The 24,610-nt window shown below is 40.8% G+C and overlaps 1 protein-coding gene across 2 annotated transcripts in view; it reads left to right on the forward strand.

Annotated features, from left to right (window-relative positions):
• Positions 1–24,610, forward strand: part of FRMD4B (FERM domain containing 4B) — a 159,959-nt gene that overhangs the window by 68,305 nt on the left and 67,044 nt on the right. For both annotated transcript variants that reach the window (XM_036738724.1, XM_036738725.1), the window contains exons 6-7: positions 13,381–13,437; positions 14,462–14,484. In XM_036738724.1, the coding sequence (XP_036594619.1) occupies positions 13,381–13,437; positions 14,462–14,484 (80 nt within the window). The remainder of the gene's footprint in view (positions 1–13,380; positions 13,438–14,461; positions 14,485–24,610) is intronic.

Here is a 24,610-nt window from a genome sequence, read left to right on the forward strand (position 1 = left end):
ATGGAAGACAATGTGAAATATCTCATTAGAAAAACCACTGACCTGGAAAATAGATCCAGGAGAGATAATTTAAAAATTGTTGGACTACCTGAAAGCCATGATCAAAAAAAGAGCCTAGATATCATCTTTCAAGAAATTATCAAGGAGAACTGCCCTGATATTCTAGAGCCAGAGAGTAAAATAGAAATTGAAAGAATCCACTAATCACCTGCTGAAAAAGATCCCCAAAAGAAAACTCCTAGGAATATTGTTGCCAAATTCCAGAGCTCCCAGATCAAGGAGAAAATATTGTAAGCAGCCATAAAGAAACAATTTGAGTATTGTGGAAACACAATCAGGATAACACAAGATCTAGCAGCTTCTACATTAAGGGATTGAAGGGCTTGGAATATTATATTCCGGAGGTCAATGGAGCTAGGATTAAAACCAAGAATCACCTACCCAGCAAAACTGAGTATCATGCTCCAAGGCAAAATATGGATTTTCAATAAAATAGAGACTTTCAAGCTTTCTCAGTGAAAAGACTAGAGCTGAATAGAAAATTTGACTTTCAAACACAAGAATCAAGAGAAGCATGAAAAGGTAAACAAGAAAGAGAAATCATAAGGGACTTACTAAAGTTGAACTGTTTTGTTTACATTCCTACATGCAAAGATGATGTGTATGATTCATGAGACCTCAGTATTAGGGTAGCTGAAGGAAATATACATACATATATATATACATAGGGCACAGGGTGAGTTGAATATGAAGGGATGATATCTAAAAAAAAAAAATCAAATTAAGAGATGAGAGAGGAATATATTGAGAGAGGGAGAAAGGGAGAGATAGAATGGGGTAAATTATCTCGCATAAAAGTGGCAAGAAAAAGCAGTTCTGTAGGAAGGGAAGAGGGGGCAGGTGAGGGGGAATGAGCGAATCTTGCTCTCATCAGATTTGGCCTGAAGAGGGAATAACATACACACTCAATTGGGTGTCTTACCCCCATAGGAAAAAGGAGGAAGGAGATAAAAAAGGGGGGACAATAGAAGGGAGGGCAGATAGGGGAGGAGGTAATTAAAAGCAAACACTTTTGAAAAGGGACAGGGTCAAGGGAGAAAATTGAATGAAGGGGGATAGGATAGGAAGGAGCAAAATATAGTTAGTCTTTCACAACTTGAATATTGTGGAAGGGTTTTACATAATGATACACATGTGGCATATGTTGAATTGCTTGCCTTCTTAGGGAGGGTGGGTAGAGAGGGAAGAGGGGAGGGAATTTGGAACTCAAAGTTTTAAAAGCAGATGTTAAAAAAAAAGTTTTTGCATGCAACTAGGAAATGAGATATACAGGCAATGGGGCATAGAAATCTTTCTTGCCCTACAAGAAAGTAAGGGAAAAGGGGATGGGGGGAGTAGAGTGACAGAAGGGAGGACTGACTGCGGAATGGGGCAATCAGAATATATGCCATCAGGGAGGGTAGAAATGGGGAGAAAATTTGTAATTCAAACTCTTGTGAAAATCAATGCTGAAAACTAAAAATATTAAATAAAGAGAAAAAATTCCTTAAATCACTATTTTTTAAATGATTATAGCTAAAATTTCTATTTTTAACATTTACTTTAATAAGATTTTGAGTTCCAAGTTTTTTCTTTCTCCTTCCCTCCCCTCCACCCTCCTTCCAAGACAGCAAGGAATCTAATATAGGTTATACATGTACAATCATATTAAGCACAGCTAAATCACTGTTGATTAGAGAAATGCAAATCAGAACAACTCTGAGGTACCACCTCACACCTAACAGTTTGGCTAATATGACAGAAAAGGAAAATGATAAATGTTGGAGAAGATGTGGGAAAACACTAATGCATTGTTAGTGGAGCTATAAACTGATCCAACCATTCTGGAGAGCAATTTGGAACAATGCCCAAAGGACTTTAAAACTATGCGTACATAGCAATACCACTTCTAGGTCTGTATCCCAAAGAGATCATAAAAAAAGGGAAAAAGATTCATATGTACAAAAACATTTATAGTAGCTCTTTTTGTGGTGGCCAAGAATTGGAAATTGAGGGAATGCCTATCAATTGGGGAATGGCTGAACAAGTTGTAGCATATGAATGCAATGGAATACTGTTTTGCTATAAGAAATGACGAGCTGGCAGATTTCAGAAAAACCTGGAAAGATTATGAACTGATGCTGAGTGAACTGAGCAGAACCAGGAGAACATTGTACACAGTAACAGCCACATTGTATGATGATCAACCTGGATAGACTTATCTCTTCTCAGTAATACAATGATCCAAGACAATTCCAAAAGACTCATGATGGAAAATGCTTTCCACATCCAGAGAAAGAACTATGGAGTCTGGATGCAGATCAAAGCATACTATTTTCACTTTTTTTCTTTCTTGTGGTTTTTCCTTTTGTTTTGATTCTTCTTTCACAACATGACTAATGTGGAAATATGTTTAACATGATTGTACATGTATAACCTACATCAGATAACTTGCTATCATGGGGAGGGAGAAAAATTTGGAACTGAAAAACTTATAAAAATAAATGTCGAAAACTATCTGTACATGTAATTGGAAAAAATAAAATACTATTAAGTGGGGAGAAAAGAGGTTAGGATTAGGGTATCTTGGGGGTTTTAGACCTTGTTGGTTTGCTTATCAAAATACCAAAGGGATCTCACAGACTCACCTATAAAAGAGCTATCTAGGTGATGTAGTAAATAGAACACCTTACCTACCATCAGAAAGACCTGAGTTCAAATCCAGCCTCAGACTTACTAGTTGTGTAGCCGTGGGCCAGTCACTTAATCTTTATCTGTCATAGTTTCTTCGACTGTAAAATGGGAATCAACAACCCCTACCTCCATATTTGTTGTGAGAAACAAATGAGATAATTTTTTGTGAAGTGCTTAGCATAGCACCTGGGACATAGCAGATGCTCTATAAATGTTCTATTATTAAGAGAGGTATGTATCGAGGTGTGGTGGAAAGGTGTCAAGCCTGTAGTAAAATTGCTGGCAACACTTCTGAGTGCCGCCTGAACCTGATTAAAATGTAATTGGGGAATATTTAACAAAATAAATAAAGATGCAATGGAGCATAGATAATGTTAATATGTCATTTTCTAAGTCAATATGTGGCCCACAGGGGTCTTTATGTATGGTGTACTGACCCCTTTTCTATTTGAGTTTGACACTGTTGTTGTCAAACCTCCTTTTTAGAATCCAGTGGACTTGGGTTCAGTTCCCAGCTCAGATACTTACTAGCTATATAACTGTGAGCAAGTCGCATAATCTCTCTGATTCTCCATTTAGCCATCTGTAAAATGGAGCTGATTATAATGGCACCCATCTCAAAGGGTGGCTGTTGAGAATCAAATGAGATGAAGTGCTTTGTAAACCTTAAATTTGCTGTGTAAGCATGAGCTATGATTAGTGTTACTACAAGGTAGTACAGCATGGAACCCCGCGTACTGAAATAGGATACAGATCCAATCAATTCTTTGAGATGAAACGGTATGTCACTGTATTAAAATGGGAGCCCAGTTTAGAATCTCACACTCTCTTGGGAAGGTGCATAGAGCACAGTGTTGTGTATCTGCCCCCTCCAGGATCAGAATAAGAGAAATGTGTTTAATTAGATGCACAGTTACAAAGACCTACTGTCGCTGACCAGCTTGTCCCAGTTGACCATCTGCTTCTTTCTCCTACTTCTCCTTTTTTGTGGCCTCAGTCCTTTATTTTCTTGTGAACATCTTGTGTCTTCCCCCTTTCCTGCTCCCCCACTTTTTTAAAGGATTTGTTTCCCCCTAGAATCTTTTCCTGCTACAAAATAAAAATTGCAATTCCACACCACTACCAGAAGCATTTAAGCAATTAGAGAGCTGTAATTAATGTCTACTGTGTATGTAATCTCATAATGGGCCCTGGGTAAATGCAGAAGTTCAGAGCAGGGCCTGGGTGTTTGTTTAATAATGGTTATTCATCTGTGGTCCAATTGTCTCCCTGCTGGGTTTGCCAGATGTGGGTGCCCTGGAACTCTAGTGGGGAGAAGTGAAGCCTGACCTCTTTAAGCCTCCCAGCCTGTCTTTGGAATCTTGTATCTGGCCATAGATCACCACACCTCTCATTTTCAGGCCACTCTCCCAGACATTCACTCCCTGGCTTTGAAGATGTATGGCCGTAAGAATGCCAGTGTGATGAAAGGCATTTACATGTTGGTAGCAGGGTAGAGGGAAACTCTTCCTAATTCAGCTACGGGAATTAGAACAGGTTGACCATTGCTGGGTCTAGACAGAATAAGGATAGACCTAAAATATATCAGACTAAAGAGGATTTGGGGGACTTGGGGGCTTAGGATTTGGATGGGGAGAGGATTCAGAGGATGTAAAATCCTAGAGGGCAGGGACTGTTTTTGCCATTCATATATCCCCAGCCACTGACACAGTTCCTGGCACATAGTAATCTAGTCATGTCAAATCAACAGGCATTTTTTTAAGCACCAGTTCTGTGCCAGACACAGCGCTAAGTGCTGGGACACAAGAAAGAAAACCAGCCCCAAACAATCCCTGCTCTCAAGTGTGAGACACATGCAAAAGACGATGTACAAAGCAGATATATACAGGAGACACTGGAGACACGCTCTGAGGGAAGGCAGCAGGATTGAGGCATAATAGGAAAGGTTTCCTTCAGTAAGTGGGATTTTTAGCTGAGACTTGAAAGAAACCAGTGAAGTTTACAGGTAGAGAAGAGGAGGGGGAGTACTGCAGGCATGGGGCCAGACAGTGAAAGCAGCAGAGTTGGAAGACTATTATTGACTATGTACTAGCCAATCTTATAGGTGGGAGTTGATACCTCAGAGTTGTTTTAATTTGCATTTCTCTCATCAATAGTGATTTAGAGCATTTTTTTATATGACCATAGACAGCTTTAATTTCTTTTGTCTTAAAATTGCCTGTTCATATCCTTTTGATCAATTGCGGAATGACTTGTATTCTTATAAATTTAACTCAATTCTCTACATATTTGAGAATAGAGGCCTTTAGCGAGACATTTGTTTCCTGGCTTTCTACTTTCCTTCTAATCTTGATTGCTTTGGTTTTGTTTGTGCAAGAACTTTTTTAATTTAATGCGATAGAAATTATCCATTTTGCATCATGTAATGCAGAGCTTAATTTTTTACAGATACATTTAAATGAAATCCAATGTTGGTATCTCACAAATAGCACTTCAAATCAATTTTTTTTTTGTCCACAGACTTTTCCATGGTCACCTCACTAATTAATGGCATATTTGGGTCTGGAACTTCTATAGTCTTTTACAAGACCCATTGTAACCAATGCGAAGCTCAGAAGCTGAATGACCTACACTGACTGCTAGGGCCTAAGTAGGATTTTCACAGAATACTCTATGAGAGAAGACTGAGGAGTTCTTTTGGTCTTTCGTTAATGTTCAGTCATTTCAGTCATGTCTTCATGACCCGTTGGGGGTTTTCTTGGCAAAGACACTGGAGTGGTTTGCCGTTTTCTTCACCAGCTCATGTTACCGATGAGGAAACTGAGGTAAATGGGGTAAGTGACTTGCCCAGGGTCACATAGTAAGTGTCTGAGGCCAGATTTGAACTCAGGAAGATGGGTCTTTCTGATTCCAGGCCCAGTACTCTATCCACTGCACCATGTAGATGTCTTTCTTTTGGTCACTTTTCCTTATAACAATTCTGCCCTTCATATAGGTTAAGACATGAGGTACCCACTACTGTGGATTAGCCTCTGTGGACATCAATATAAAACTGGGGTTAAGTGACTTGCCCTAGATCACACCAGCACTGAGTGCCAGTGCAGGGATTTGAATCCAAGTCCTTGGACCCCCAAATCTAGGACTCGCTTTCCACTTCACTGTATTTCCCATAGATGCTTAAATTTATTCATCTGTTGAGGATGATTTTACATCAGTTTGTTCTTTTTAGAATTAGTAGTTCAGTAGAGACTAGTAATTATATGTTATTACATAGATAGGAATATAGTAGCATTGGTAATAGAGTCATAATACTAGTTGCCATATGTCTTAGCATTCTCAGAGGTTTGGAGGCATGATGGACAGAGGATTGGCCAGGAAGTCCAAAGTTCAAGTCTCACCTGACACCTGCTGAGCATGGGCAAAGTCACATGACCTCTCATTGTCCCCAGACAGCTCTCTAAGACTAGAAAAATAATGACAAATGTCTGGATGGACGCAGCTTCTGCTTGGGTGTTCCCCACTCTGATGAAGGGAAGGGGCGGGGAAGAAGGGGAATAAAAGCACTTTAAGATTTGCAAAGGCAGCTAGGTGGCACAGTGGATAGAGTACCACCTGGAGTCGGGAAGACTTATCTACTCGAGTTCAAATCTGGCCTCAGACATTAGCTAACTGGGTGACTCTGGGCAAGTCACTTAACTCAGTTTGCCTCAGTTTCCTCATCTATAAAATGAGCCGGAGGAGAAAATGTCAAATCACTCCAGTATCTTTGCCAAGAAAACCCCAAACGGGGTCACGAAGAGTCAGGCATGACTGAAAAACGACTGAACAATCCCAAATCAACAAGCTTTTATTAAGCCCCCACTATGTACCAGGAATGGTGCTAGGCCCTAAAGATAAAAGCAACTCACATAAAAATGCTTATGTACAAAATAAATATTGGGCGATTTGGCGGGGATAGGAGGGAGGAGGGTATTAACAGCTCTAGGGAGGATTAGGGAAGGTAAGACTGAGCTTTGAAGGAAACTAGGGATTCCTTAGAATTTAGAAATTTAGAAATTCCTTAGAAATTAGAATTCCTTAGGGGTTTATAGGTTTGGAGCAGGAATGATTACGGAATTTAAATGGATTTTCAGTGTCAAGGGTCTGACCCCGGGCTGGCCTTTGTATTTGCTTCCTATAAACAAATCCCTAGAACAAGAAGTCCTGAGCACGGTGGGTTCTGTGACCCTTGGCAAATCACTTTAGACAGCTCCCTAAGACTTTGAAGTAGCTGAGAACGTGCTGAAGGTCACTGGGAGAGGGAATTTCCCCACCTGGGAGTTCTCTGCATCAGGGAAATCACAGATCTGGTGCCCACCCTCATCCCTATCCAGGTGAGAAGCTGAAGTGCATTTTAAGCATGGGGGCCAATCAGTGCAAAGATCTAGAGATGGACACAGACCAAGGTTAAGTCATGCAACAAATGCATTCTTTTGCAGGATTTGAACCCAAATCTTCTGGACCCAGGCACTTTATCTACTCTATCACACTGCCTCTCATTTCTTGTCTTTTACTCTTGTGACCGGTAGACCGCATCTGCAAGGTTTTTCACAGATAGATGTTCTGTCTATGGTCCTGGGAAGAGACCCCGCACATGGGGCCTGAGCCATGAGCCTGGTTTGTTTCGAAAGACCAAGAGGACATAGACAATAGCTAAGTGCCCATCTTGGGACTCAGATCCACAACCCTGAGAGTTGATAAATTCCATAATTATTCTTGTTCTAAACTTTTGATCCTCTGAATGAAGGCAGCCAAACTCAACTCCCTGTGCTCTGTTCTCACAGGGAATACGGTTCCCAATTGTTCTTGTGCATCGGGCCACATCATCTGATTCACTTCTTGCGTTCTCTTTGTCCGCTCTTGGCAGTCTTGGAGTCATGTTGAAGGATCCCATTACCTTTGCAGTTTGGGGACATCTCTTTCCCTCAGTTGTAGTAACCAGGTATAAGCTGGTGTTGACACGGCTGGCAGAAAGCCCTACCTATGGCTCACCCATCGTCTGTAGTCCTTTGTACTTAATCCATGAAATTCTCCAGTTCTTTACAGGTCTTAATTAAGTTTCCCACAGTCTAAGTCTTAATTAAATTTCACCACATTCTGTGAAATGATCATTATTACTTTTCTTACTTTAAGATGGTCTAATGAAACCACACAAAGGAAAAGATGGCTCTCCCACAGTCGGAGCTAGTTACTCAAAATAGGTTACCAGTCAGAAATCTTAAACTGTCTTAGGCCCAGAGGTAGGCTTTGTACTCTAGCCCAGAAGTTCATAGACTTGTTGTTGACTTTTTAAAATAATATATTTTAATAACTATATTTCATTATAATTGGTTTCTTTTTCAATACAAAAAAGTGTAAAAACATTATTCTGGGAAGGGATCTATAGGCTCCACCACACTGCCAAAGAGGCCCATGACCCCAAACAGGTGAAGAATCCCTGCTCTAATATAATAGAAATGTTTGTTGACTGACTTTAGTCCCTCACTTGTCACCTTTAATTTTTGCAAAGATGAGGTTGATTGATTCAAAGCTTCCACAAGTTATCTTTCTCAGCATTTTTAATCTTCAATTCAGCAAATATCGACTATGTATCTCTGTGCCAGGCACAATGCACTTAGGTGGCAGAGTAGAGGATTCACCGGGCCTAGAATCAAGAAGCTGTTGTTCAGTTGTTTCAGTCACGTCTGACTCCTCATGACCCCTTTGGAGGTTTTCTTGGCAAAGAAAGTAGAGTGGTTTGCCATCTCCTTCTCCAGCTCATTTTACAAATGACCAATCTAGGCAAGCCGAGTTAAGTGACTTATCCAGGATCACACAGCTCTGAAGCCACATTTGAACTCAGGAAGATGAGGCTTTCCCGCTTCAGGCCCTGCATTCAATCCAATGCGCCACCTAGCTGCCCCAAAGCCAAGAACACCTCAGTTCAAATCCACCCTCAGATACTTACTAGCTGTGTAATCCTGGGCAAGTCATTTAACCTGTTTCCCTCAGTTTCCTCATTTGTAAAATGGTGCTGATCATAGCACCCACCTCAATGGTGTGTCATAGTAGGTGCTTAATCAATACTTATTCCTTTCCCCTTCCTGTAGGCATTGAGGATGCAAAAATTTTTAAAAATTATCCCTGCCCTCAAGGAGCTTGCCTTCTACTGAGGTAAAACAGTATAAACACAGCCAAGAAAATACGAAATATATTTGAAGTCATTCCAGAATAATTCCCTAAACAAAACTGTGCATTCATTGTTTGAAACCAAGTCTGAATATGTCTGTGGTAAAAGGGGATGTTGTGGGAGTTGTTTTCAATATTCATTTTCATTCCCAGCTCTGTTTAACAGCTTATATATAATATCCTTTCTCAAAGATTTCAAGGCTTGATTGACTTTTCCAGTGTGTGCAGGAGTCATCTTTCTTAAGTTTAATTTTCAATCTGGAGCTCTGATCTTCTCCTGATCAGAGTGTTTCTCATTTCCCTGTTCTACCCTCTCCCTCACTTGGAGTTTCTTCTGGTGGAACTTAAGGAATTTGACTTTCCTCAAATTTCATTTGATAGTCGTGCCAGGCAGGCTCTCCCATTTATCCCTTAATCTTTTTTCATCAGTTTAGGAAATTATGACCTTTGTGCTGAAAGATCGAGATGACAATTGATTTCTACAGTCTCTCTCTCCTCCCTTTGATTTCATAATCAGTCTCTACAGATCCAAGGAGAGCCTGAAATTTCAAAGGTGCAGAACTGACAATCCCCTGAAAACAGCAAAAATGTAGAGCCAGACTCTACGCTTAGGGATATCAGCTGGGCTACCTCTCAAGTCTCAAAAGCAACACCCCTGTCTTACAGGGCAGAAGTGATTTGCTTTCATTTTGAGATATAAAAGAAAGATTGATAATTACCATGGTGCTAACACTGGATATTTTTTTAATGGCATAAATGAAAGGAGAGATTTAATGGAGGGAAAATAAATAACCGTTTCACAAATCCTGGTTGAAAATTCTGGATCCTCTCCCTGTCTTCCCTTAAGCCGTACTGCTCTGAACCTGCCAATTGCAGATTTAGCCTTCAACTACATGTTTCTCATCCCTGGATGCAATTATCTCAATCCCTTTACTTCCCTCCATTTCATCTGGGATCATTCTAGGAAAATCTCCAACCCTCAGTTAACAGGTGGTGGGTAGGAGGAAGCTAAGATGTAGGACACATTCCCAGGACCTTTGCATCTCAGCTCAAGAGCCTCTGTTAACTAAATCCACATTCAGGTGGTTGTTGTTGATGACTTAAGCAAGGAGAGTATATCGTGTGGAACTGTTCTTCATGGGCTCAGTTTTGTGCTCCGACATCGACCAAGGGGCAGGAATTTTTCAAAACAATCATTACACCCTCCTTGTAAACACTACAGTTTGACATAAAGCATTCTTGCTGTTTATGTAGAAGTACCTATACATACACATAAATTCGTAGGTACCTCTGTGTGTATGTGTGTGTGCGTGTGTGCGCACGCGTGTCTGTTGTTGTTGTTCAATCTTTTCAATCATATCCAACTCTTTGTGACCCCATTTGGGTTCATTCTTGGCAAAGATACCACTGCCATTTCCTTCTCTAGTTCATTTTCCCAGATGAAGAAACCGAGGCAAACAGCATTAAGTGATTTCCCAAGGGTCACCCCACTAGGAAGTATCTGAGACTGGATTGGAACTCAGGTCTTCCTGACTCCAAGTCAATTACTCTATTCATTGCACCACCCAGCTGCCCATAAACATCTTCATATTTTAGGACTTGAACAAACGTTGGGCACAATGGGTAAGAATGGGTGGGTTTTGATCAGCGACTTTGAAAGGATTAGCATCAGCAATGACATATATTGGGGAATGTCTTCATAAACAAAAGATCCACTAGAGCCTGGCACAAGGTAGGCACTTAAGAAATACTTATTCTGTAAAACTATGCATACCCTTTGATCCAGCAATATCACTTCTAGGTCGGTATCCCAAAGAGATCGTTAAAAAGGGGAAAGGACCTACGTTGCAAACATATTTATGGTGGCTTTTTTTGTGGGGGCAAATTGGAAATTGAGGGGACGCCCATCAATTGAGCAATGGCTGGACAAGTTCTGGTATGTGAATGTAATGGAAAACTATTGGGCTTTAAGAAATGTTGAGCAGGCAGATTTCAGAAAAACCTGGCAAGACTTATATGAACTGATGCTGAGTGAAGTGAGCAGAACCAGGAGAACATTGTACACAGTAATAGCCACATTGCACAATGATTGACTTTGATAGACTTAGCCCTTCTCAGCAATACAATGATCCAAGACAATTCAAAAGACTCATGATGGAAACTGCGATTTACATCCAGAGAAAGGGCTGTGGAGGTTGACTGCAAATTGAAGCATACTATTTTCACTTTTTTTTTCTTTTTTGTGGTTTTTCCCTTTTGTTTTGATTCTTCTTTCACAACATGACTAATGTAGAAATATGTTGAACTTGATTGTATGTGCATAACCTATATCAGATTACTTGCTGTCTTGGAGAGGGGGGAAGGGAAGGAGGGAGAAAATTTTGGAACTCAATATCTTACAAAAATGAATGTTGAAGAAAATAAAATGGATCAAGCCAGTCAAAAAAGAAAGGGAGAAGTACTTGATATTGACTGGCTATTGGATCGAAGACTTAGAGCTGAAAGGAACCTTAGAGGTCATCAAATGTATCCCCCTTTTACAGATGAAGAAACTACAGCAGATGTCAGAATGGAAATTAGCTGTCAGTCAATAAGCATTTATTAAGTGCTTACTGTGTGCCAGCTCAGAGAATACAAAGAAAAGCAAAAACAGAGTCCCTGGTTTCAAGGAGCTCACCTTCTAATCAATCAAAAAAGCATTTATTAAGAGTCTCTTGCTCTCGCCCCTTTCTGGAGGTTGGAATACCACAAGTGTTGGGCATTGCATATATTTTCAGTTTTTCAATGTATTGACTAGTTATGCTGATTTTTTCCTTCTATTTCTTTTTTATTAATGCTATGGGATGGCTCTCTGAGATGGGGAACGAGAGGGATACTTGGGGAAATTATGATAATATAAAAAATTCAAAAGATACCAATGGAAACTTTTTTTTTAAAGGAGCCTCTTGTAGACTAACTTGATTCCTGAGGATACAAAAGCAAACAGCTCCCTGCCCTCTTAAAGAGTTCACAAGCTGGGAAGTGTGTGTGTTTGGGAGGAGATGGCCAAGGAACCAACACACGCATACACAAATGAACACAAAATAGATGAAGGTATTCTAGATAATAAGGAGCTAGTCCCAAGGGAAAGCCACAAAAGGTTTCTTGTAGAAGGTGGTTTTGAGGGAAACTGAGGGCTCTAAGAGGAAAATACAAAAGAGTGCCCTCTAACAATGGGAGGTTGGCTCTGGCATTGGAGAAACTGGATTAAAATCTCACCTGTGATCCTCTACTAGGTGACCTTGGGCAAGTCACTTAAACCCTCCGGGCTTAGGAAATTTATAAAATCACATTAGATAGCCTTTTAGCTCCCTTTCAGTTCCAGAATTATAGTCCTGTGGTATGAGGCAGCTAGATGGCTCAGTACATAGAGGGCTGGGTCTGGAGTCAGGAAGACCTGAGTTCAAATTCGGCCTTAGATACTCACAAGCTGTGTGACCCTGGGTAAGTCACTTAACCTCAGTTTACCTTAATGCACTGGAGAAGGAAGTAGCAAGCCACTCCAGTATCTTTGTCAAGAACATGGACAGTATGGTCCATGGTGTCAGGAAAAGTCGGACCTGACTGAATGATGCAAGGTTGAATGACTTGTCAATACAGACAGTAAGTGAATAGTGAGCTGGGATGTAATCCCCAACTCCTGTCTCTTGCCCCAGCACCCCTCATTCATCTACTTCCCACCTTTCCGGAACCTCCAACATTACAGGTAAATCATATAAAGCAACAAGACTAGGTACTTTTTATGCTATACCTTTTGCTTTTTCTGGCTGAAGGGTGGGAAAATAATCTCTCAAGATTAAATTTCCCCTGCCCTATCAATACCACAGGAAGTTCAGTAGTCTGGATGCTTTTGCTATAATATCTATAAAAACTACATGATGTGTTTTACCTGTGAGGTCGGAAATATCAATTCAGTTACAGAGGTGTCAGGGAAAAACAGTCCTATCAGTTTCATTGTTCCTGAACTCATTTAACCTATACAGCAGAGAGAAATATTATCTTGGGGAAACAGTTGAGGGCCAAGTAATCTGGCCAAACCTGCAGGGCTTGAAGAAAGGGAATTATAGGAGTAAAGGAATAATTCATTTTTAGGGAACCTGGACTTTAAGCATCAGATCCAGGTCTGTCTCTTCCAGAATTCCGCTTCCTGATCAATTTCCCTGATGCTGGTTTTTCCTAAAATCCCTGGCCCGCATAGTAAAGCTTTTGTCCCAAGATAGTTTCTGTGGCTAACCTCCCCTCTCTCATTCCCCCCCCATTCCCACCGCAATGGTATAGTCCGAGGCTGATTGTAAACGGGAGGCGCTGAACGGTGACAGGGGCTCAGACTGGGCGGCTTAGTAGCTGCAGCAGAGTAGAAGTCAGTGGGATGATCTGTGATGTTCTTTCCTTTGCAAACAGGGACAGATCGAGGTAGAAAGTGAAACAGTCTTCAAGTTAGCAGCGCTCATTTTGCAGGTAAGAGTTTTTCTCTTGCTTCATATCTCTAGCCTGTCCCTCACCTCCACCCCCTTCACTCTTTCTTGCTGCCTGCAACTAAAATTTGCGCATATCCTAGTAATTAATGGAGTCTTAGCCTTTTGCTTGCAACCTGAAACTCGAGTATATCCTAATAGTTGGGTTTTTTAGTCCTTTGCTTGCAACCATGAATGTTATGAAACATATCCTAGTAGTGATCAGTTTGTCAAACTAAAAGTGTGGGTCCCTGGTTTTAGCGTTGAGTACTGGGTACTAGTGGGGTGTCTCGTGTGTGTGTGTGTGTGTGTGTGTGCGTGTTTTAAATAGAAATGTAAATGTACAAGTTTAATCCCCAGGGGATTAAACAAAACTAAGCTGTAAACTCTTGGAAAAGAACTTCTAAATTAATTTTGTTGGGCTCTTGGTTTTCACGGTTGTTAATTTGTAAGTACAGGGCTGACAGTTAATTGAAATACAGTCACCTTTGCCTGTCTTTTGAGTCAGAGTAACCGATTGCCCTTTAACCCTTGAAAATTCTATTAATCAAAAAATAGGTCTGTTTTCATGCTGCATTGGGAATTAGAGACGTACTATATGTTTGGTGCTTGGATCCCAGGGGCTAGTGATGTCTGTTCCCACCACTTGCATGCAAATGCATTTAATCACCCAGGCTTTGAGAAATGAGACTTAATTATTAGTGCTTTTCCACAAATTCTTGTCTCTCCATTTAACAATAACAAAACCTGGCTGTCTTTCTGTGCCAGATTCTCCTCCCTCGGAGCACAGCCGGAAGACGCTCTCTTGTTCGAAAGCATGCATGCTTCCCCAGGTCCTAACCTTTGCTAACTCGGAATGGAGGCTGTACTGTTAGGGTATAGAAAGTAGTACTTCTGGGGTGGAGGGGATGGGGAGAAGGGGCAGAAAATAACCAGCATAGTTACTCTGAGCTATCTGATGTTATACTTAACATGTGAACTAGAAGGAATCATTTTAATTTTGTTTTCTCTCCCCCTCCCCCTTACAGGAAGCCAAAGGGGACTATACCAGGTAATGTCTCTTTTTTCTTATGCTAACCTACAATTTACTGAGGTGGGAGTAAGCTTGCGGAACTTTGCATATACTTCTGCCCTGCTTATCTCCCACCTTTACATTTGTTTTTGGTAACTAGAAAAGGCCCTTTTGGGGAGGGACGGAGTTGGGGAAGGGTTGTCTGTAATCCGGAATAATGGTGGGGCAAAATAAAAAGATTACCAGCAAAATTTTTAAAAATTTTTTTAAAAAGTTAATGGGCAGAAGAGCCTCTTCTGGAATGGAATGTGTGGCCTCAGAATCAATCAGAAGGCAGATTTCCATCGTAGACAGAGGCGCAGGATAATCTCCTGAATTCCAATAGACCCAAATCTGGGCTTTCTGTGACTGAAGTGGGAAGTTCTGTGGAAGCTGAGGTGATTTTGTTGTTTTTCAAACCTAGGTGACAGTTCATCGCAATCAGAGGGTCCTAGGTAGAACCTAAAACAGAATGGAAGGGCTTGGACCACAGTGGCTTCAAAAAAGGCGACCTCCTAACAATCCTGCCTTTGAGAAGTCTTAATGTATGCACTGTAAGATAAAGTTCCCTCAGCTGCTTGGGAGCAGATCTGTCTGCTGCTTTCTCTTGCAGCTGCCCGGCGGGGGCCTCGCCCTTCATACACTTGACCTGACAGTTGTATTGTTCCCTGGTGTGAGACTGTGAGGGACCCGGCTCTCCACTGCCTGTGGCTGCATAATCACTCTCTGTTTAGCCCGGGAATTTATTTTCTACCTGTAGAGCTGCTTTTCACTAAAGCAATAGCTGAAGGGGGAAAACTGTTGAGAGCCTGGGGGGAAACCCTTCAATTAGAACCAACTCTCACTGACCAAAGACAAATTTCAGAAGATTGGCCTGAGACGAGTTAATGTTTTACTGCTCACAGGCTTTCCACACTGCCTATTTTTGTCAGCCTCCCAAAAGTGTACTTTGAAATTCAGATGACTCAAGTAACCGATAACACAATTAATGGCTTCCAAGTTCCAAGAGGTCAGCCATGTCCTTGGGACACAGTGTGGGGCAGTGGAAAAGAATTGGGTTTGGAGTTACAGGCAAATAAAATAGGTGGCCCAGTTCCTAACTTAAGTCAGGAAATGTGTTGTTATTAAGTCCTTCAGTCATGTCTGACTCTTCTTAGCAAAGATATTGGAGTGGTTTGCCATTTCCTTCTCTCGCTCACTTTACAGATGAGGAAACTGAGGCAGAGTTAAGTGACTTGCCCAAGGTCACACAGCTAGGAAGTGTCTGAGGCCAGATTTGAACTCACAAAGATGAATCGTTCTGACTCCAGGCTCTGTGCTCTCTATTTACTTTGACACCCAGCAGAGTTCAAAACCTGCCTTTTAAACTTTGGAGGTGGTGCAACCCTGGAGAAATCACTTGACCTCTCAGCCTCAGTTTCCTCATCTGTAAAATGAGGCTTATATCTCACAGGGTTGAGAGGTTCAAATGAGAGAGCATATGTGAAGTGCTTTGCAAATCATAAAGTGAGAAACACATTATTTTTGTTATTAGTTACCGCTAGCTTAGTACATATCTGCCACACATGTCATTTTTGTCTTTGTACTTCCAGTTTTGGGCACATATTAGCAATTGAGTACACTATTGGTGGCAAGCAAATCACTTAGCTTTCATAAAATGAGAGTGTGTAGGATATGGATGGTATCCTCCAAGCTCCCATCCTGGTCTATATCTGTGAATCTACATTTCATTTCAGAAGCTTCAGGGCCAGCCTAATAACACTTAATTTAATAGACCTGAGAAGAAACCTTGACAGGGTCTGGCTTGAGGGTTTCTTTTTAAAAGTCGGGAGGAATAAGTACCTGACCACCTTGAATTCAAGCCCTGACTGCCAATTGTTGTGTGACCTTGTATGGGTCACTTACCCTCTGGGCTTTTCTTTTATTCTCTTGTTCACTGATTGATTGATCTATAAAATGATGGGGTTAGATCTGGAGTCCTTAACCTTTTTTTGTGATGAATAATGCTTTTAAATGCACAAAATACCTAGTATCCTAAAAGAAACCAATTATATTGAAATAGTTGATTTTTTTCAAGTTCATGGACCCCGTGAAATTGAATATGCCCACTTTGGATTTCTGACAATGTCAAAACTGGACAACACTTCATCTCAGCTCTCCTTCCCACCCCATAGTTAGGATTTTCAAGCTAAGAGGTGGCAGGTTTGGTCAATGTATAGGAGACTGCTGCCGGTGCCAGGAGACTGAGTTTCTGGTCAGTCTTTGGACAAGGGCTCATTTGCCTTCGGTTCTGTCCAGGCCAGCTCCCGATCAGAAACCCTTGCCTTCAATACCTTATTGACTCTTCTTTCCTTAGTCACTGATAAGTGCTTCCTTGTCATACCTTTCCTTATCAATTAGTGTGATCGTGTCCATTTTTTTTAAAGTGATTTCAAAAGCTAGTTGTAGTTCTTGAAGGTTGATGCATTAGTATGAGAAAAGATTTACAAAGTTCTGTGCAAATTTTTTTATTGAATGAACGAAAGGGGGACAAAGGCAAAAAAAAAAAAGCCAGTAATTAAAAACTATTTCTATTCTTCACTAGTCCATTTTAATCCCTGTGTACCTATATGCTTTCTGCCTTTGATTTTTCTAAGTATCTTCAACTCAACAAATGTTTATTAACCCTCACTAGATGCCTAACGGAAGGAGGAGTTACTTAAAGACTAGAATAGGACTTCACCCTGACTTTAGTAAGATATTGAGATTTACACATAGCAGAGCACCATAAGACAATATTATGTACCATCATAATTAAATTCCAAACATATTCATAATAATACCCATGGACAGAAAGGAAAGGAAGAGGCTAACTCTGGATGGCTTGGAAAGTTTCATGGAGGGGGTGGGATTTGAGATCCATCTTGAAAAATAATCATGGTGTGACTGGACTGAATGAGGAGTGGAATTCTTAACCCTGTTTGTGTCCCTCTGGCAAATCTGGTGAAACCTACCATGCCCTTCTCAGAAAAATGTTTTAAAAGCATAAAATAAAATACATTTTACAAAATACAATGTGCAATACGCAGGATTACAAAGGAAAACAATTATAGTGAAATACATTATTAAACTATTACATAGATTATCAAATTTATTAAATTAAATGTAAATTAAAATGTGTTTAATACATTATTAAATTGTTTATAGACTGATTCCATGGAACCCAGGTTAAGGACTGGAGTAAGGATGACCATTTTCCAGTTCTCATTGGTATTGATCCATCTTTACTTGGCAGCAATTGTTAGCATTTTAGGTCAGGATGTAACTCCAGAGGTTTTGTAGTCCTATAGTCCTGTCTCCTCATTGTACCCCTGAGGAAACTTGAGACCCAGGGATGTCAAGTCATCTATGCCTTGTTAGCACTGAGGTTTGGGAAATTTTGTTGTTCCTATTGCTGCTACTGATGTTCTCTGCTGGGATTTTTAGACACTCCCTCCCCCAAAGCAGATAAATGACTTTTCTGGAATTTTTAGTCTTCTAGGGTTAGTTGCCAGGAGTCCTGAGAAGGTTAAGGGATGCGCCTAGGGGTTACTCAGCCAGAACTTGTTGGCGATAGCTCGCTTAAACCGGTTTGTGATTGCAAGGTTGACCCAGGCCACCTCTCCTGACAATTTACTCAAGTAAAATCAAGAACCTAAAAGATCACTGCATCTCACTCCTTCCCTACTAGACTGTCTGAGAGCCCATTCTGCACCCCTCCCATCCCGCCCCTCCACTTAACTTTTCCACCACAGCAATCCAATTATACTGGATAGACATTAATTAAATTGCTGGAAGAAGGACTTCCATTTTCTTTAAGCAACTGACAGTTTGGATTTCCAAATTAGCCAGGGAGCTTCAGAGATAACTACTGACCGATGGGAGTAACATAACACAGACAAATTTAGGGAATTCCTGAAAGCTGACACATCTCTGAGACAAGGGTTTATCTTCAAACCCTTAACAAAGGAGTTAGTAAAAGGAGAGAGTTTTAAGAATATATAGCCTTGTAGATTGAATTTGCTGCCTAACTCTAGGGGGGTTTCCCCCTTTATTTCTACTTGTAATGAGGGAGGCAGCCGCTTTTTAAAGGCTGTACAAGGAAGTTAACACCTGGCTTCAAATTGCTGGAGAGGCCCCCAGAACTTCACAACTTCCACCACTTTCCCCTGAGCTGTGGTAATTTCCCATGAGAACAGTAAAGCTTTGGGTGTTGAGGAAGTTAGTTTATATGGAAAAAGTAGGGGCTTTGAATAAGTTCACCCCTGAAGGTTGTACTTCAAAGCAGGGGAATTACTGATTGGGGTACATCTCAAAATCTCTTAATTCCTTGCACAATTTGAGAGGGAAGACTGAAAATTATCACCATTTGTTTATGGTTCAGGATCTGTTTTCCTTGGTAGCCTCAGGCAAAAAGAATAAAGAGGCTGCAACTTGATAGGAATTGAAGTTTTCAGTCCCATCTCTGATCAGGGTAGAAATCTATCAATGTGTGGTGTGCGTGAAAACATACTACAAATGACCACATTAGTCTTTCCTTGAGTCCCTAATGCTATTTTAAAAATCATACGGCACACCAAGAGGTTAGCTTAATAGCAAAGAGCAATACTTTCATAAATCCTTGCTGTATTGCATTGGCATATTGGCATGATTGTTATCTGTTGGGGTGGTCACTGAATACCATATTACAAAACTGACCCTGTATTTTATTGTTAAAAAAAAAAAAGCTGATTTGATGTTTCCTTCTGTCCCCTCTCAATATTATATTTCCTTGGGCAGCTAGACTGTCCGGAAGCCCTGGGTTCAAATCCTTCCTCCGACATTTACATTTAACAGCCCTGTGAGCCCACGTAGGTTGTTAAAAGTGAGGCAGAGTTGAACGGGATAGTAACTGAGATCCCTTTGAGCTCCTAATCTATGACCTGACTTACTGAGAGTATAAGAGGGGCAGTTTGCGTTGGGGAAGGGAGTTCCTCCTGTCATGGGTATTTCTTGGTCAAAGTAAAATTACAAGAAAATTGTGAAATGCTGTTAATTCATTAACTAGAGGAAGAAGAACTGGCATATATTAAAGATGCAGTAGTGGTACAAAGACTGGCCCTGGAGTCACAGGCCAGACATGGCTCAAAATCCCTCTGGTTATTTACAACATGTATGATTTTGGACAAGTCCCTAAGGGGAAGCTAAGTGGGCCCTATGAAATGAGGGACTAGCTGGCCTTCAGCTTTCAGTCTATGATTCTATGGATTCTGTGGCTTGAAGTGCTTGTATATATTCTTTCATCTGAGTTAATTAAAACCCTTGATCGAACAACTGAATCTGATTCATTTAACCTATTTATTCACATACACATATATTTATTAATTTATCCCATTTATTCATTTACACACACACACACACACACACACATATCAGTGAAGTTAAGTGACTTGCCCTTGCCCAGGGTCACACAACTAGTAAGTATCAAATGTCTGAGGCCAGATTTGAACTCTGGTCCTCCTAACTCCAGGGCAAATGCTCTATCCACTGCACCACCCAGCTGTCCCAGGATGCTACATTTGAATGTAGTTTATTCATAAACTAAGGCACCATCATTTTGAATGCTGTATTTCCAGCACTCCATCTTCCAATGAAGAGCTTCCTATAAAGCAAACGGTGAATCTGTGGCTCTCCTTGAAGTTTAGCCTACAGGAGTTGCTAATTCAGAACCAACTCTGGGCCATAGCCTGAGTCCTTTGCCTGTGACTGGGAGGTTGATGGCAGTGAACCTTTGTGACCTGATGCGGTCCAACGCTGGAGGGATAGATAAAGGGCAGCAATGAACTAGCAGCTGGTGGCTCAGTGTATAAGAGAGACAGGAAGATCTGAGTTCAGATCCTGCCTCAGACACTTTCTAGCTGTGTGACTCGGGGCAAATCACTCTACCTCAGTCTGCCTCAGTTTCCTCCTCTGTAAAGTGGAGATAATGACAGCATCTGCTTCCCTGGGTTGCAAAGACCAAACGAGAAAATATCTGTAAAGCACTTTGCAAACCTTAAGGCGATATATAAATACTAGCCTTGTAAACAATAGCACTGATTCTGGAATCTAGAGGAGCTGGCCTCAAATTGACCTCTGCAACTAAACAGCTCAGGTGAACGTGGGCAAATTCACTTGACCCCATGGGCCTCAGTTTTGCCATCTTTTAAAGGAGAGGGTTGGACTTGATGCGAACTCTAGGACAGTGAGAATAGCATCCCTACTTTGGAAAACTTTATAAAGGCTTTATATATTTCCGTATACACAAGGGGTGAGCACAGATTCCAACCTTATCCATTTTAAAAAAATTCTTTTAGTTGGTGATAGGATTGGAAATACACATGATAGTTTAAAAGTATCAGTAAATGTAATAAGCAAAGTCACTTCTTTAAAAGAAAGCAGTTGGGCTGGACATCTAAAACCCTTCCAACATCTAAATCAATGCTTCTGTCTCCCTTAAACTCCCTTTGACTAGACCATTACCTGAAAAAATTTCTGAGGTTTTATCAAAGAGGAGAGTTCAAGAGATCAACTCTCTAGAGCTTGAAGGGAGATCAGAATTCTTTTAGTCCAATGCCTTTATTTTCCAGGAGGAAATGGAGGTCCTGGGTGGGGTTCACTTGTCCCAAGTCACCTTGGTAGTAAGTGGCCTAGCCACCTTCCAGCCTAGAGTCTCAGACTCTGATTCAAACATTCCTTCCACTGGACCCCATAAATGACCCTAGGGAACAAAGAAATGCTGTTATTTACATGAAGCTTAAGTGATACCTGCTGCTGTTAGTCATATCTGACTTTCGTGACCTCTTTTGGGGTTTACTTGGCAAAGATACTGGAGTGGTTTGCCATTTCTTTCTTCTGCTCATTTTACAGATGAGAAACTGAGGCAAACAGGGTTAAGTGACTTGCCCAGGATCACACAGCTAGTAAGTTTCTGAGGCTGGATTTGAACTCAGGAAGATGTGTCTGCCTTATTTTAAGCCCAGTGGTCTATCCACTGTACCATGTAGCTGCCCCTTAAGTGATATCACATAAGCCTTAAGAAAACCTAAGGAGTGTCACTAGAGTGAACCCTAAGTTCTTTCATATGTAAATCAAGTAATTAACATACCTTCTTGAGTAGGGGGCTACTGAAGTTTGAGAGGCTTGGAGTAAGGAAGGTCCAGGTTCAAGTCTTGCTTCTTACCCAAAATTGTGTAACTTTGGAAAAATCATTAAGCTCTCAATCCTCCCCCAGGAGCTTTCTTAAATCTAGGGTCTAAGGATCTGTATCTGTGTAAAAATTTTCCACACCAGGAATTCCTTCCATCGATTGTGGGTGTGGCTGGACTGAGGAGGAACTACAAGTTAACAGTAAATCAATTGTCCTACTGTGTGTATGCACAGAGTTTTGTTTTATTTTAATAGAAGGTAATTTAGACTTAAGGTGCCTTTCCTATTTCTGAACTGCCAAAGAAACTGGAAGCCTCAACCCTTCCTGTACAGAGGTTGGTGCCTTGGGATACTGCAAGTGCTTAAAAGGCAATTTCAGGTTAAATCCAACAGCCCCAGATCGCCCCTTACTCTAATAGTATTTTCTCCACCTTCATATCTCTATATTTCTACATCACATTATCTCTAATATTTACTATTTTTGTACACCACTTGTGTGTATCGTGTGTTTCAGGTTCAAGGAAACCACAGAACTAACACAACACTTCCCATATGATTTGCCTCTGTGTGAGCCTTTGCTTCTAATAACAAAAAAATCACCACAAAATCAGCCAATCAGTGATTGTGGCTGATAGTGTAAGCAACATTCTCTACCCATAGTTCTTGTTCCTCCATTTTCAATTCCCTCCCCCATGCCCAAAGAAAAGTCAAGCTTTTCCCTCATCTCATTTTTGGGGCCAAGATTGCTGACCATTACATTTTTCCTGTGAGGGAATTCATTTGCTGCAGAGTGCTTAGACATGGACTTGGAGCCAAGAATTAATTGACAAGCATTTATTAACAGTTTAGTATGTGCCAGGCATTGGGGCTGCAGAGACCAAAATGAGACAGTCCCTGCCCTCAAGGGACTGCCAAGAAAGCTATAGGTTCAACTGTACTTCGCCCACTTGCTAGCTGTATGACCATGGAAAAATCCAATCACTTAACCATTCTTAGCCTTCCTTTCTCCTGTAACGTGGGACTCATGATCCCCTTCCTGAGAGGCATACATGAGATCACATCAGCAAACCTTAAAAGTGGTCTATAAATGTCAGCTGTCAGCCATTCTTGAGTTTTCCCTTTCTTTCTGACACAATATAGTGCCACGTCACAGAAGCTAGGGGCATAACACCCTCCCTTCATACCAGAGAAGAAATTGTATATATTTATGGTATTAAAAAGATAACATGTATCGATATTGTACAGTATTATACATATATTTTATGCATTCCTAAATTTCTAAATTTTTTCTGCATCTTTTGTTGGCCTTCATGTGTCATCTGCAACTTCTTCAAAACTCCCTCCAGATTCCCATTTCATTTCTTATGCCAACCTGTGATATATCAGAACCTTGATGGGGAAAGTCGAGATGTGGAAGGGATTAACTGTATTACAAACCAGATGGACCACGTTCTTGCTTAGCACTCCTTTTAGGTAGATTGAAGAAAAAAAATGAGAAATAAATGAATGGTAAATACATTGGACTCTCTTGTTTGGACACGAATGCCTACTAGAGAAGGTTTTGGAGGAGCCAAGAGAATCACATGGCGGCTGCTGTCTTTCGCTAGGTGCCTCCATTTACTTTCCCTCTATTTAGAGTTCCTATCAAGAACTACTCAACATTTTTTAAAAACATTGATTCCAATCCAGAACTCTGTATAGAATAGCAGAGGTACACATGTAGGTTGGGCCCAAAATGCTGTAGACAAAAAATTATGTAGGAAGTTTAGAAACAAAGTATAGAAGATCAATGAAAATGTTAGAGGCAGAAGAAGAAAAACAATATAGACCATGGCCACAATAGTGTAAATGACGAACACCAAATCAAAACTGTGTGAGTGTGATGACTAATTGTAGCCCATAGAAGAGGTGAGGAAATGGACCTGCCACCTTTCTTTAGAAATGTAGGGGACTACCAGTGCAGACTGTCACATAGACCTTAAGGCAAAGTTAACAAAGTGTCTATTAGCTAAAGTTAACAGTTATTCTTTGTTACAAAGAAAAGATCAGAGATCCTTGTCGTATTTACTTGAGTGTGGTGGGGAGAGGTAGTTTATGTGGAAGAAAATGCTGGTATGAAAAACACACAAAAGGCACCAAGACAACTTAAGGAAATGTCGGAGTCCGCTAATAATTTTTCAGATTCAAAGAAGAACCACCACTGTTTTCCTTGGACACTTTAGAGGCAATCTAGTTCATTTTTGGACCTCCGAACTTGGAAGGAGGACTTCCAGATTCTTTTTCATGTACTGTGACTGACTTGGGCCCCCATTTAGAGAATGGATAAGAGGCAGGCTGTCTGTGTACCTTCTTTGGGGCTCAGGTACTCAACAATTTGCCAATGATAATCTTATCTGAAAGAAGTAGGAATAATAAGGCTTGGGAATTCTCCTGTTAAGATGCTAAAAATAATATAGAACATTATTGTTAAAAACAAAACAAAACTGGAAAGAATGCCAGAATCAGAGTCAGAGCCTGGGTTCAAATCCTACCTCAGTTGGTCAGTTAATCAACATGTTAAGTATCTATGTTCCATACAGTGTCCTGGGTTCTGGAGGTAAAAACACTGGCACTTCCTCTGAACTTGTGTGACTTTTGGCTAAGTCTCTTTGCTTTCCTAACCTTATAGATCTTAAATTAGGGAATGGGAGGGACAGGATTGTTTCTTACATAGAAGTCATTTTATAGACCCCTTCAGTCCTATTCTCATGTCTCCCTCTGGTATGGAGTTCACTCTAGTTTCTTCAATGTGAAACTATCAGTGCCTAAACACAGCCAGGTCCTGCCAGGCTGGATAGACTCTTGAATATGGCACCAGGGATGGGCAGCATGGCTGTAGTCCTAGGACTGACCTAGCTAAAGGCAGAGAGGAGGGTCATTCCTAGATTGTCCATGGAGTGAT

The sequence above is a fragment of the Trichosurus vulpecula genome, chromosome 9, assembly GCF_011100635.1.
Source record: "Trichosurus vulpecula isolate mTriVul1 chromosome 9, mTriVul1.pri, whole genome shotgun sequence".
Taxonomy (NCBI): Eukaryota; Metazoa; Chordata; class Mammalia; order Diprotodontia; family Phalangeridae; genus Trichosurus; species Trichosurus vulpecula.